The sequence below is a fragment of the Antechinus flavipes genome, chromosome 4, assembly GCF_016432865.1.
Source record: "Antechinus flavipes isolate AdamAnt ecotype Samford, QLD, Australia chromosome 4, AdamAnt_v2, whole genome shotgun sequence".
NCBI lineage: Eukaryota > Metazoa > Chordata > Mammalia > Dasyuromorphia > Dasyuridae > Antechinus > Antechinus flavipes.
The window spans coordinates 175,349,753-175,363,411 of NC_067401.1; the positions used below are offsets into that span (position 1 = coordinate 175,349,753).

Below are 13,659 nucleotides of genomic sequence, written 5' to 3' on the forward strand. Positions count from 1 at the left end.
CTATTTCTTGATTTTATATTTTATGTTTAAGTTGGACTCTGATCACCTGGGTGTGGAGAGAATAGAAGTCATGGGTCTGAATCCCAAAAGATGAAAAGAACATCAGTTCCAATTGTGATGATGAGACAGTGGCCCTGGGATGAGAAGGAATCAGCATACCTTGTAAATGTAGAAGCAGTGGTGCAGAGATGCTGCTGGCTCTTGGCCTTTATAGGAGGGTGAAGTTGTTGGAAATCAGAGGGGAGAACTGAAATGAAGCCACAAGCACCATCACTTCTACACTAGGAATAGAGGTGGTTACATTAAGTTCTTATTTTTTAAAAAATGACTAGTAGAGCACCCAACCATATAAATTTAGTAGGAGAATAGGGATGATCAGGGAAGCCCATGGACACCAAAGTAAGGAAAAGTCTCTTCTATCTACTAAGTATAATGTTAAATGGCTACCTACCAAGAAAGAATTTATAACAAAACTCACAGACTTTAAAAGAAAGAATTTATAGCAAAAATCAAAAAGACTTTAAAAATCAAATGAGAGAGATTGAGAAAAAAATTTAAAAAGTAGAAAGAACCATGCAAGTAAAACAAGAAGATTATGATAAGAAAATCAACCAACTAGAAAAGGAGATCCAAAATATAAAAGAAGAAATTGATTCTTTGAAAATTAGAATTGTTCAATGTAACATGCTCTCATAGCAGTTACTATTACCAGTCTCTCTTGATTCCTAGGCCCTCAGAGTACTTCTGGCCACTGTCAACTAATTCTACTAACTTGCCTTCTCTTAGGCCTTCAGAGGCCTCTGGCCATGATTTCTTGAATTGTAGTTTAATAACCGATAGCTCGCTCAAGAACAGCCAGCCACATACAAATTTAAAGCCTTTATTATACCTACTCACATAATGTCCTGACTTGTTAATTCCCTAGTGAACTCCTGGTCCGAAGACTCATGTGTTCACTATCAACCTCCTTACCTCGCTTAACTATCCATCTACTCGGCTCAGCTACTCCAGGATAAAGAGAGCGATTTGCTGCCTGCAGTGGGCTTTTAGAGGGACTGTGAGGTCACACACACACAGCCAATTAGAGAGAGAGCTTTCTCCGATTAAGAAGCTATCTTGATATGGACAGGATGCCACCCAAGGGGCAGTCTTTACTCACAGTGATTACTTCTGGGCCACTCAAATCTCCTGTGGCGGCCCATTTAAAAGACCCTTACAGTGCAAGAAGAAGCTAGTGAAGCTACAAGAGATCAAGAACTAACAAAACAAGATCTAAAGAATGGAAAAAAATAGAAGAGAATATAATACACCAGAAAACAACAAATCTGGAGAACACAGCAAGAACAGAAAACACAAGAATGATTGTGCTACTTGAAAGCTGTTGTCAAAAAAAGGACTTTGATACAATAATACAAGAAATAAACAAAGAACAGTGTCCTGAAGTGATAGAACAAGAGGGGAAAGTAGAAATAGAAAAAAAAAAAGAGAGATTCTGCAAGGAAAACATATAGGAATATTATTGCTAAATTTAACCCTCCCGGATGTGGGAAAACAGGGACGCTGATACATTGTTGGTGGAATTGTGAACACATCCAGCCATTCTGGAGAGCAATTTGGAATTATGCTCAAAAAGTTATCAAGCTGTGCATACCCTTTGATCCAGCAGTGTTTCTACTGGGCTTATACCCCAAAGAGATACTAAAGAAAGGAAAGGGACCTGTATGTGCCAAAATGTTTGTGGCAGCCCTGTTTGTAGTGGCTAGAAGCTGGAAAATGAAAGGATGTCCATCAATTGGAGAATGGTTGAGTAAATTGTGGTATATGAACGTTATGGAATATTATTGTTCTGTAAGGAACGACCAGCAGGATGAATACAGAGAGGACTGGCAAGACTTACATGAACTGATGCTGAGTGAAATGAGCAGAACTAGGAGATCATTATATACCTCAACAACGATAGTGTTTGAGGATGTATTCTGATGGAAGTGGACCTCTTTGATAAAGAGAGCCTTAATTGATCAAAGATGGACAGAAGCAGCTACACCCAGAGAAAGAACACTGGAAATGAATATAAACTGCTTGCATTTATGTTTTTCTTCCCGGGTTATTTATACCTTCTGAATTCAATTCTTCCTGTGCAACAAGAAAACTGTTTGGTTCTGCACACATATATTGTATCTAGGATATACTGCAACCCATTCAACATGTAAAGGATTCTTGCCATCTGGGGGAAGAGGTGGAGGGAGGGAGGGGAAAAATCGGAACAGAAGTGAATGCAAGGGATAATGCTGTAAAAAATTACCCTGGCATGCGTTCTATCAATAAAAAATTAAAATAAATAAATAAATAAATAAATAAATTTAACCCTCCCCTCCCCCCCACATCAGAAAATAAATTTTATAGGAAACAAACAAAATTCAATTTTTTTGGAACAATTACAATTGCACAGGATTTATTAGCAGCTATTGGAATATGATATATTGACAATCAAAAGAACTAGGCCTGCAGTTGAAAATATTGTGTCTAGCAAAATTAAGTATAATATTGATTTAAAAAAAGGATGTTCAATGAATGTGGTGGTTTTATTTTTTTTTTTTTCTTTAAAATATAAGATCGTTCTCTCTGGGAGAGAGCAGGTTTCTTGGGGAGGTTTTCTGGAGGCAGCCTTAGTTGCAGTTGAAAGTAATAATCACCTCAAAACATAGCCAGGTGACAAAAGTTCAGATCTTTTATTGTCTCCAATATAGCCTGGTTAGCTTTTCTTAGAGGCCTCTCTCTCTTCTTGGTTCTAAGAGCTCTTGCAGCTTTGTCCTTTGCTTCTGCCTCTGCCTCCAGCCAGCACCAAGGTAAAAGTTGTGATGAATCTTTCTTGCCTCTGAGAAAGGGTTTCTGGCTCTCCCAGAGTGCTCTGTGTCTGGCCCAGAGTGCTCCTCTCCTATCTAATTCAGCTGAACTCTCACCGGAAGTAATTAATTAATCTGAACCTAAGAGTCTCTTTATATATGATTTCCCAAAGGTTGACTCCTCCTCCTGGAGGCACACCTAAGGAAGGTGTGAATTCACAAAGTTACAAAGTTTACTTTGTGAATCTCCCATACTTGTGAACTCCAATGAGTACTGGTGTGAACACAAGCATTGTATCAATTAGTTCTACTTAGTATCTTGTTTCAGGTTCTGGCCCAAAACATCTCCTTGTAAGATCAGATCAATAATCTATCAACTCTAATGAGTTAGCAGTTTGTAAAGATTCCAACAAATGAACTTTAAAATTTTCAGAATTCTGTCTGGAGTGAACCTGGAACTCAATCGAAATTTTACCATATAAGAGTCAACAACAAAGTTTAAGGGACTCAATAAAGACAAGTTACTTAGGTTTTTTATGTGGAAATGTAAACCATAAGCATAAGATTAATGTTAGTAATTGGATAGTCCAGAAGAAAGATTGGAGGAGAGTTGAGTATGAACTGAGTTTTAACAAGTAAAACCATCTAGGAAAAATAAAAAATAGTAATTATGCTTTACAATGAGGTACAGAGAAAGAATTGACACAGATTCAATTAAGAGAAAATTCTATATTATATGTTAGCATATTAATATTGTTTTAGATGTATGTTTATGTATGTGTATATCTATGAATGTATGTAGGTGTATGTATGTATGAGTATATATGTATGTGTACAGGTATATATATATCTGTGTACATATACGAAACACAATAGTTTTGAGTCGAGAGGATGATAAAATTTTCTTTGGCAATCTGTTTCCAAGAATTTAGATCTGGCAAAAACTTAAAAAAACATTATTCAATATCCCTCATCCCATTCGTCTTGAACATAATTTCAGTTCTTTTCCAAGATCCCTATTTCCATTGATATTTATATTTTGGAACCGAAGCAAACCATTACTAATGGGCATCAAAAACTACTAACTAGATGTCAAACTATATATTTTATGAACATCTAAAACAATAAAAAATCCAAAATTGAACATTTTCCCCCAATATTTCCTTAATAATTGATCATTGTTCTCTTTCTAACTTTCCTATTGCTGTTGAAGGTACCACCTATTCCCCTAGGCTTATTGTTAGGATTCTTACAAAGTGATGTCAGTTGTCTAATTTTAGCATTGTGCTTAGCAGTTCTCTAGTTCAGAGTTCACACCTTTCACACCTTTAAGAGTTCACACATTAGTTCACACATTAGTGTTCGAGATTCACAAGTCAGGATTCAGTATGAGATTCACAAGTTCAGTGGAGGAGATTCACAAGTCACAGCTCCCACAATTCCACTCTTGGAGGAGGAGTCAACTTTGAGTTCACACCTTTAAGAGATCATATATAAGAAGCTCTTGGAAGATCATAAAGAAGAGAAAGGGATCTGTATGTGCACAAATTTTTGTGGCAGCCCTCTGTGTAGTGGCAGAAACTGAAAACTGAGTGGATGCCCATCAATTGGAGAATGGCTGAATAAATTGTGGTATATGAATACTATGGAATATTATTGTTTGGTAAGAAATGACCAATAGGATGATTTCAGAAAGGCCAGGAGAGACTTACATGAACTGATGCTGAGTGAAATGAGCAAGGCCAGGAGATCATTATATACTTCAACAACAATACTGTATGATGATCAATTCTGATGGACCTGGCCATTCTCAGCAATGAGATGAATCAAATCAGTTCCAATGGAGCACTAATGAACTGAACTAGCTAGGCCCAACAAAAGAACTCTGGAGATGACTAAGAACCATTACATTGAATTCCCAATCCCTATATTTTTGCACACCTGCATTTTTGAGTTCCTTCACAGGCTAACTGTTCAATATTTCAGAGTCCAATTCTTTTTTGTACAGCAAAATAACGATTTGGTCATATATACTTCTTGTGTATCTAATTTATATTTTAATATATTTAACATCTACTGGTCATCCTCCCATCTGGGGGAGAGGGTGGGGGGAAGAAGGGGAAAAACTGGAACAAGAGGTTTGGCAATTGTCAATGCTGTAAAGTTACCCAAAAATATAACCTGTAAATAAAAGGCTATTAAAATAAAATAAAATAACATAAAAAGAAGCTCTTGGAGCCTCAGTCAGGAGTCAGTGAGGAGATTGAGAAGACAGAGACTGCAGTCAGGCAGAACTGGAGATTCAGAGAGAGCTGGAGGCTGAAGCTGGCAGAGGCAAAGGACACGCAACAAAAGTTCTTGGAACTAAGGAAAGCTTACCAGGCTATTTTGGAAGAGACAATAAAGGATTTGAACTTTTAACAGCTGGCTGCATTTGAGAAAAGAAGAACACTACAGCTTATGACCTAAATTTCATCCTAATCTTCTAGTCCAATAGGCATTTGTAGATTTGAGACTGCAGGTCAACAGAAAGATGACAGCTAGATAAGTAGATTTGAGAATCATCAGCAAGAAGATGACAATTGAAGGTAAGGGAGCTGATGAGAACATTGTGTAAAATCACATAGAGAAAAAGAAAAGAGACACAGATCAGAGGGCTGTGGGACATCAATGGTAAGTGGATTAGATCTGGATGAAGAGTTGGTAAAGGAAACTGAGAAGGGATCAAAAAAATAGGAGATCCAGGAGTATTATCACAGAAACCTAAAAAGAAGAGAATATCAATGAAAAGAAAGTGACTGACAGCAACAGCCTATAGAGAGATCAAGAAGGATCAGGACTGGCAAATAGTCATTGGATTTGTCAATTAAAAGATCATCAGTAAATTAAGAGAGCAGTTTTGGTTAAATGATGAGGACAGAAACCCAACTACAGGATTAAAAATAAGGATGATACCCCGCCAATAAAGGGATGGTTCCCTGAAGAAGTTCATTGAAAGAGGGTTGATATTCTAAAGTAATACTCTAGGTATTACTGAAAAAAAATACAATTTGAGGGCATTTCATTCTGCTACTTAGTGGCTATGTAATTTTGCACACATCATCTCACCTCCTTGTGTTTGTTTCCTTATCTATAAATTAAGGATCAAAAGTTTAAGGCAGAAAGGATTCTTACAGGTTATTTAGTCCAATCATCTTATTTTGTAGACAAAGTAAATTGAGGCTCATAGAACTGAAATTATTTGTCTAACCTAAGTAACAAAGGCAGAATAAAATGAACCAGTATTTGAACCTATTTCATTGGAAACTAGAGCTGAAAAATATACCAAGAATATTGAATAAAAAGCTCTTTAAAGTTTTTTAACAGATCAAAATCTTTGAAAAAGTATTTCAAGAAAACTTTTTTTTATCTTCCTCTGGACTCAAAACTGCTTTCCTTCTTTCTCCTCAACTCTCATCCTTTTGAACATTTTTCAGTTCCTTCCCAAGATCCCTATTTTCTTTGATGTTTAGAGTTTGGAACAACTGGTTTTGGAATGGACAAAGGAAAATATTCCTAATAGGTATCAAAAACCATTAACATACATATTAAAGAATAATTCAAAAAACTAACAACAAGAGAAATACAAATCAAAACATTTTGAGGTTTTAACCTCAAAATCAGCAAATTGGAAATAACAGATGGGAACAGTAATTATTGAATGGATTGCTATTGCATTGTGAGAGTAGCTATGAATTGGTCCAACCATTATGGAAAGCAATTATCCAAATTAAGTGATTAAAATATCCATACCCTTTGACCCAGAAATTATATAACCAGGTCAGTGACAAAAAGAAAGGCTCCATATTAATCAAAATATTTATAGCACAACTTTTGCAAAATAACAATTTGCATCATGAACAATTTTTCCTCTTTCTCTTTACTTATTCCATAAAGCAAGGAAGATTTAATTTGGCTGTAAACAACTCATTATAATTTCATCCTAGAGCACAGGCTCAGTTATTTTGGTAGGTAGGATACTGGGAAGGATAATCTTATAACATTTCTATACTGGAACTCAGACTATATATATATATATATATATATATATATATATATATATATATATATATATATATAGCATAAAAGGATTGCAAAGTAGATGCCTACTGAATGGAAAAGACTAAATACACCATATTGAGTGAAAGTAATAGAATATTCTGTGTTATCAGAAATAATGAACATGATGACTACAGAGAAACATGGAAAAACTTATATGAAATGTTGCAAAAAGAGGTAAAGCAAAACTAGGAAAACAATAATTAGAATGCCTATAGCAGTACAAGTAGAAAGAGTAACAACAAAAATGGAAATAAAATTTTGTTTTTGTTTTGTTTAATATACCCCTTATCAACTACTTTTTTGCAGAAGTATGGATTTTTAAGTGAAAGCCACATATGATTATCAGATTCCCCCCCCCCCCAATATGATGGTTATTTTTGCTGAATTTTGTTTTCTTCCTTAAAAAAAGATTTTAAGGAATGTCTATGAAAGGAGGGAAGAGGAGTATTATATAGATTAAAAATGTAGATTATATAAAAACTAGAAATACCAATAAAATTTATTTTTAAATAAGAGGTACTGAAAAACTAAGAAAATAGACTTCAACAATTGTGAAACTGTGTTATCAAAGCAGGACAAATACATTCAGGTCAACAAGCTGAGTTTTCAGGGTTGAGCTAGGTCACAACTTATTTTTTTCCACTTCACAAATTCCTTCATATATCAAATCATATACAAATTTTAAAAAGTATGAGGTTCACTACAAAACTCTCCAAAATTCTGAGAAAGTTATCTGAGCTATCTAAAACTCGTTCAAACCTTCTCTTCACAAATCACAGGTATGTAGTATAGAAGGTAGAGAGAAATAAAAGAGAATTAAAGGAGGCAAATGAGGTAGTGGGAAGAAACTAACTAGAAATAGGAAGATAGTGTGCAGAGGAGGATAAGGGCTGGCAAAGGAAGGAGTTATAAGGGGGAAATCAGACCTGAGGAAGATAATTGTCTACCTCCCCTTCTGGACTCAGCTATGAATTCATTTCAGAGGATAAAATAAAATAAATTTTAATAGTTACAAAATCTCAAAGTTAGAGTGGCCCTTAGAAGTCACCTAGTCCAAAACATTTCTGAACAAGAATACCCTCTACAATATATCTGACATAAATGACAATTGATCATGTAGTTTTTGTTTGAAGACCTCCAGGTGAAGGGAACTAATTACCTTTTGAGATCGTCCATTCCACTATTCCATAACCATGTTTTAAAATATTCTTTTCCTTACATCAATCACAATTTGTCTTTATAACTTCTACCCAATTTTTCCTCTCTGAGACAAGAAGATCTAATATACCCCTTATCTTAAAGTAAAAAGACAAATTTGTGACCTTGCCATCATCTTCTAGATGCTGAATTTCCAGCACTGTCCTCCAAACTGGAAGGGAAAAAAAAAAAAAAAAGAGTAGAACTTGCCTGAATTACTGCTCGGAACTAAGAGGAGGTAGATAGTAGATGTGTGTCTATAGTAGAGGGAAAATAAGTGTTTGAACCCAATCTTGGTCCCATTTAGTAGACTCAAGAAAGTCATCTGGGATGATTATCAACCTGTAGAGGTGGATTTGATCAACTCAATAGGCTGTGAGTGTAACTACTGGGGAGAAACTGAAGAGAGAGAGGGGGAGAGAGAGAGAGAGAGAGAGAGAGAGAGAGAGAGAGAGAGAGAGAGAGAGAGAGAGAGAGAGAGAGAATGTTTATGTACCCAACTTTTATCTAGACATTTTGAATTGCTTGAGAAAAAGAATGTAGCCATTCTTGGGCAGTTAGGGGTCGGTGGGCAGGGAGGATCCCTGCTGCAACACAGTCTCGGAAGTTGAAGACTTCCAAGTCAAGTCAAAAAGCATTTATTAGATGCCTATTATTATTAGCATATGTATCAGGCCCTTGGTTAAGCACTGAGGATACAGAGGGCGGCGGCTGCAGAGAGAGAAGTGGGGCAGATAGCTCTCCTCCCCCCCCCTCACTCCCCCAAGGAAGACAGCCAAAAAGCCAACAAACCATCTCCAGTTCCTACCGCCGTGTGGCTCACAGTCTAATGAGGGAAACAACATGGAAACAAGTATGTACAAACAAGATACATAGTCAATGCGAGATTCCACCGTTTTTTCGCACTTCACTTGGTTTGATGCTTTCTTTAACTAGTATCTTGGGCTCTAGAAACAGCAAGGAACCTCTAGTGAAGGGAGAGAGAGAGAGAGAGAGAGAGAGAGAGAGAGAGAGAGAGAGAGAGAGAGAGAGAGAGAGAGAAGACCCTCCTCCCTACTCCTAGCACAGAGAACGTAAGCGGTGAAGAATCGTTCTCCTCCCCTTCCCGTTCTCGTGTGTATATGTGTGTGCGGGTGTGTATAAGAGTGCGCGCGTGTGTGCGTGTGTGTATGTATGTGTGCGTGCGCGTGTCTCCCTTTCTCATACTCTGGCTGTAGGCAGACAGCCAAGCAGGCTGCTCTCCCTCTCTCCTGCCTTTGCTGCTCCCGCTTCCTGCCGCCTCTGCAGTCACTGCCCGAGGATGGTGAGTCGGGGATATCTTCCCTGGTGTTTCTCTCTGTGACCCTAGCAGCTGCACCCGGGGTTCCCAAAGAGAGGAAAGGAGGGGGTGTTTCCTGGAGACCTTGTGGCGGGCGCCAGCCGTGGGGCCGAGAAGAGGAGTATTCCCAGCTTTGATCTCCCACATTCTTCTTCCTCTCTGCTCTGAGCTGGGGGCTCGATGACCCTGGGGCGGAGTGAGAGAAGGAAGAGGTGGAGGGATTAGGGTTGCAGAGAGGCAGAAGAGAAGCTGAGCAGAGGTTCAGTTTACGGGGACACCAGGAGGAGGTGGGGCCGCCCTCGGCCTTAGTTGGCTGCGCGCCCCCTCCTCGATTGGACAGGGACCTCTCCCTAGACAGCTCCCCGATGGTTACTTCCTCTAGCCTCAAGCAAGTGTGCCTTCACCATCATCCCACCACCCATATTCCTCCTTCCTCCCCCATGCCCGTCTTCTTTTATCCCTTCTTCCTTATTACCGTCCCTCCTCCCCTCAGTGACTAGTTCCCCCGTCTTGTCCCGCAGGACCCGCCCGGACTGGACGTCGCCGTAGTCGCTTCCCGGATCAGCTCTCCTCGTCCCGCTTGAAGCGGGGAGCTCCTCCGTCTTCTTCGCCAAGGAATGGTATTGCCCAGGAGCCTAACCCAGCCCAACTGGAAGACCGTCGTCTGAGCCCCGCGTTGGTTTGCCCGGACCTTCGCCTTCCAGCTTCTTCTAGAGCCTCGATGGGGCTGTGGTTTTGAGTTCCTGAGTATACTCGCCAGCCTCTGTGGGTTTCTCCACGTACAGCCACCAGCGTAGCCCCGGCATAGCTCCTTTTTGCCCGCTTCTGTGCTGAGTGTAGGGTCTGGTCTGCCCAGGCGATAGCCTGCTAGCCCCGCCGCCTGCCATGGCGCTGCGGCGCTTCCTGCTGCTGCTGCTGCCGCTGCTGCCGCTGCTGCTCTCCCTGGAGTCCCTGCACTTGCTGGTGCCTATGGCTGAGGCGGGGCCCCGGGGCCGCGGTAACCGGAATAACTACACTGGCCCTGGAGCCGGGGGCCTGAGGACTGGAGGGACGATGGTCAGGGGCAACCGGGAACTGAATGGGACATCCCGCCAGCCAGCGGTTTCAGAGGGGGGGCGGCGAGGCCGGCCTTCGCCCAGTGTCACGGTCACCCACGAAACGTGTTGGGGTTACTACGATGTGAGCGGCCAGTATGACAAGGAGTTTGAATGCAACAACAGCGAGAGCGGCTTCCTGTATTGCTGTGGTACTTGCTTTTACCGTTTTTGCTGCAACAAGCGGGGAGAGAAACTGGATCAGCACCAGTGTAAGAACTATGTGAGCCCTGGGTGGATCCAGACTCCTAGCACCCAGGTGATTCCTCAGGATCCCCCGAATAAGTACGACCCGGAGAAAGACAAGACCAACTTCACAGTTTACATCACCTGCGGAGTAATAGCCTTCGTCATCATCGCTGTAGTCTTTGCGAAAGTCTCCTATGATAAGGCCCACCGTCCCCCGAGGGAAATGAACATCCACAGGTGAGAGGGGAAGAGAAGAGAAGTTGCATATTTCCTATGATTTTTCTCCAACCATGCTCTATTGCTATCCTGATTCTCCAGGTCTCTTTTTCTCTTGACTCTTTTAGATACACTTTTCTCTGCTATCTTCCTTTTAAAAGTGTCCCTTAATATACTTGACTGCTGTCTGATCTCTCCATCACTTTTATGGCTCAAAATAAGCCAAAGATTTAAGTGTGGTTAATAGAGGTTTCTTTTGCTCCGCCATCCTTATCCTTTTGTCTGCTTCTTCAGCTCCTTTTCCTGATTCTAAACAGTCACTGACCTAGCTTTGAACAGTTTTTTTTTTTTTTTTTTTTTTTTTTTTGGTTAGGAATACAGAATCTAGGAATTTTCCAAATAATTTGTATTGATTCATCTGGGTTTCTCTTTTCAATGTATATAAAAATGATTCCTTTTAATGATAATTGGTTTTTTTGGCATGTTGAATCAACAGACTGTTTTATAATACAAACTGCCCCCAAGCTGGTGAGTTAACTGGAAATGGTAGTTTAAGCTTAAAAAGAAGGTAATATTGGGAAATTTGTTTATCAAATCTATGTTGACAAGAAATGCATTCCCCCATTCCATTTTATAAGTAGGACATATATACGTATTTTGAAAACCTAACACAGCTTCCTAAATCAACACATCCAAATAGAGGGCTTTTAAAAGCCTTCAGGACTGAAGAAACTGCCTCTTAATGGTGAGTTTCTCACATTGAAATCAAATTACTTCCAACAATTCTTTTTGAAAAGTCAAAGCAGAAGCCTCTTGGATGAAAAGTTAGATCTTTTATTTTCCAGTTTCCTCTCAATTTAGTAGTTTTGACACTATTCACTTGAGTGCATTCAGGGCACAGATACAACCCTCAGGAAATCGAATGATTTCTCACACATTGTGTGAACACTGACCTAATAACCATAGATAGCCCTCAGCCTGTTTCTTTAGTTCCATGTTCAGTCATGTCCTGGGTGTCAGCCTAGTCTCTCTTATCTAATTTGGCATCAACATGCATACATACATGCAGCTATACACACAGATAATATCAAAAAGGGCAAGTCATTCAATATCGTCATTTAAAAAGGAAGAAATCCAGGCTCAGGGAGGTGAATAAAATGTCATATTCAAGGTCATCAGAGAGTAGAGCCAGAATTCAAACCCAGTACTCCTTCACATTCCACACTCTGGAAGACTTGTTCAGTTTTCCCTAAAAACTTGATCTTAAAATTTAAGATTTTATCACTTAAGCCTTAATGAGGAAACAGACAATTATAACTTTTTCAGTACACTGAAAAGGAATGATTGATTTGTTTCTAATGATAATATGGAACTGGGGGGAGGGAGGGGGAATGACACTCTTCTAACATGTTTTATCTAAACTGGCTTGACAATATGGGAAGCTCCAGTGCTGAGAAATACCCCAATATAAAAATAGGATATTCTCAGTAAAACAATTAATTTCCTAAGAAACAACTACTTTCTATCTCTACCTTCCTGCACCCTGTGAAGATTTGTCAGAAATGGCCAATAGTTAAGGCTAAATGGAAGAATAAATTTGGGGGAGGGAGAGGAAGAGCATATGACAGAGATACTTAGCCCTAAGATACTCTTCTTAGTGTCTCTGCAAATTATATTGAATGCCTTGATAGATGGAAAGGGTTCCTTGTTGTATTCTCTTGTTCAATTTTCCTTTCAGCCACATAATTAGCTTACTTTTGCCTTAGAGATGAGAGAAAAGGGAAGAATCCTTCATTTCATTAGTGTCCTTATTTTGATTTGTGTTCTCTACATCTGGTTCCCTTCTCTGAGTAAGTTTATTGAAATTTTGGGATCATCTCTCTTTTGCTAACTCCTCCTAGAAAATTGAAGTGGAAAGAACATTAGCCAAGTGATCAGGATTACAGGGTTTAGTTCTCTGTTGTCTTAAATAATGGTATGGCTTTAGAAAAATTATTTCCTTTTTTCTTGGCCTCAATTTCCTCATCAGTTTTTTGAAGAAGTTGAACTACAGCCCTTCCAAAGTTCTTTCTTTTCCTAACATTCTGTGGTGTCATTAATCTATAATCCAGTATCTGTAATCTTAGTATTCATTCACCAGAATGACAAATCAATTCAACAAATATTCAAATGCTATATATAAAGCACTATGAAAGCTCTGGAAAATATGAAAGTAAATCTGATACAAATCTCAGATCAAGGAGCTTGCATTCTAACAAGAAGAAATGTGCTAAGTACATAGAAGTCTGAATTTGGTGAGATGTTTAAGAAAGTATGGTGGGGGGCAGTTTTGATGTAGTGAAATTAGAAGAATTAGCATTAAATTTAACACTTATTAGCTCTATGAACTCTCTGGACCGCATTGCTTTCAGCAGGGGAGTTTGGGAAGAAGTCAAGGAAAAAATGGTACTTGGATTGGGGCTTGAAGGAAGTGAAGGACATTGTTAAGCAGAGATGAAATGTGAGGGGATATGTTCCAGGTATGGGGGGTGGTGTGAGCCAAGATTAAAGTGGGGAGAAGGCAGGAAGATAACAGGGAATGGTATTCATAGAATACCTGGAGGGAAGTATAGGCTGTTGGTTAGGTTGGCAATGATATTGCAAGGCTCAAGATCTTAAAGGAAGCATATTGTCAGTAATGGGCAGTGTGATTTCGCCAGGG

General features: G+C 39.2%; 1 protein-coding gene across 2 annotated transcripts in view; it reads left to right on the forward strand.

Moving 5' to 3' along the window:
* Positions 1-9,221: 9,221 nt before the first annotated feature.
* SHISA6 (shisa family member 6) overlaps positions 9,222-13,659 on the forward strand; it is a 473,827-nt gene continuing 469,389 nt past the window's right edge. The window contains exons 1-2 of one of the 2 annotated variants that reach the window (XM_051995557.1): positions 9,222-9,444; positions 9,981-10,979. In XM_051995557.1, the coding sequence (XP_051851517.1) occupies positions 10,345-10,979 (635 nt within the window). In that variant the 5' untranslated portion in view covers positions 9,222-9,444; positions 9,981-10,344. Of the gene's footprint in view, positions 9,445-9,466; positions 10,980-13,659 lie in introns of those variants that run through there. The other variant, XM_051995558.1, reaches the window with a different exon arrangement.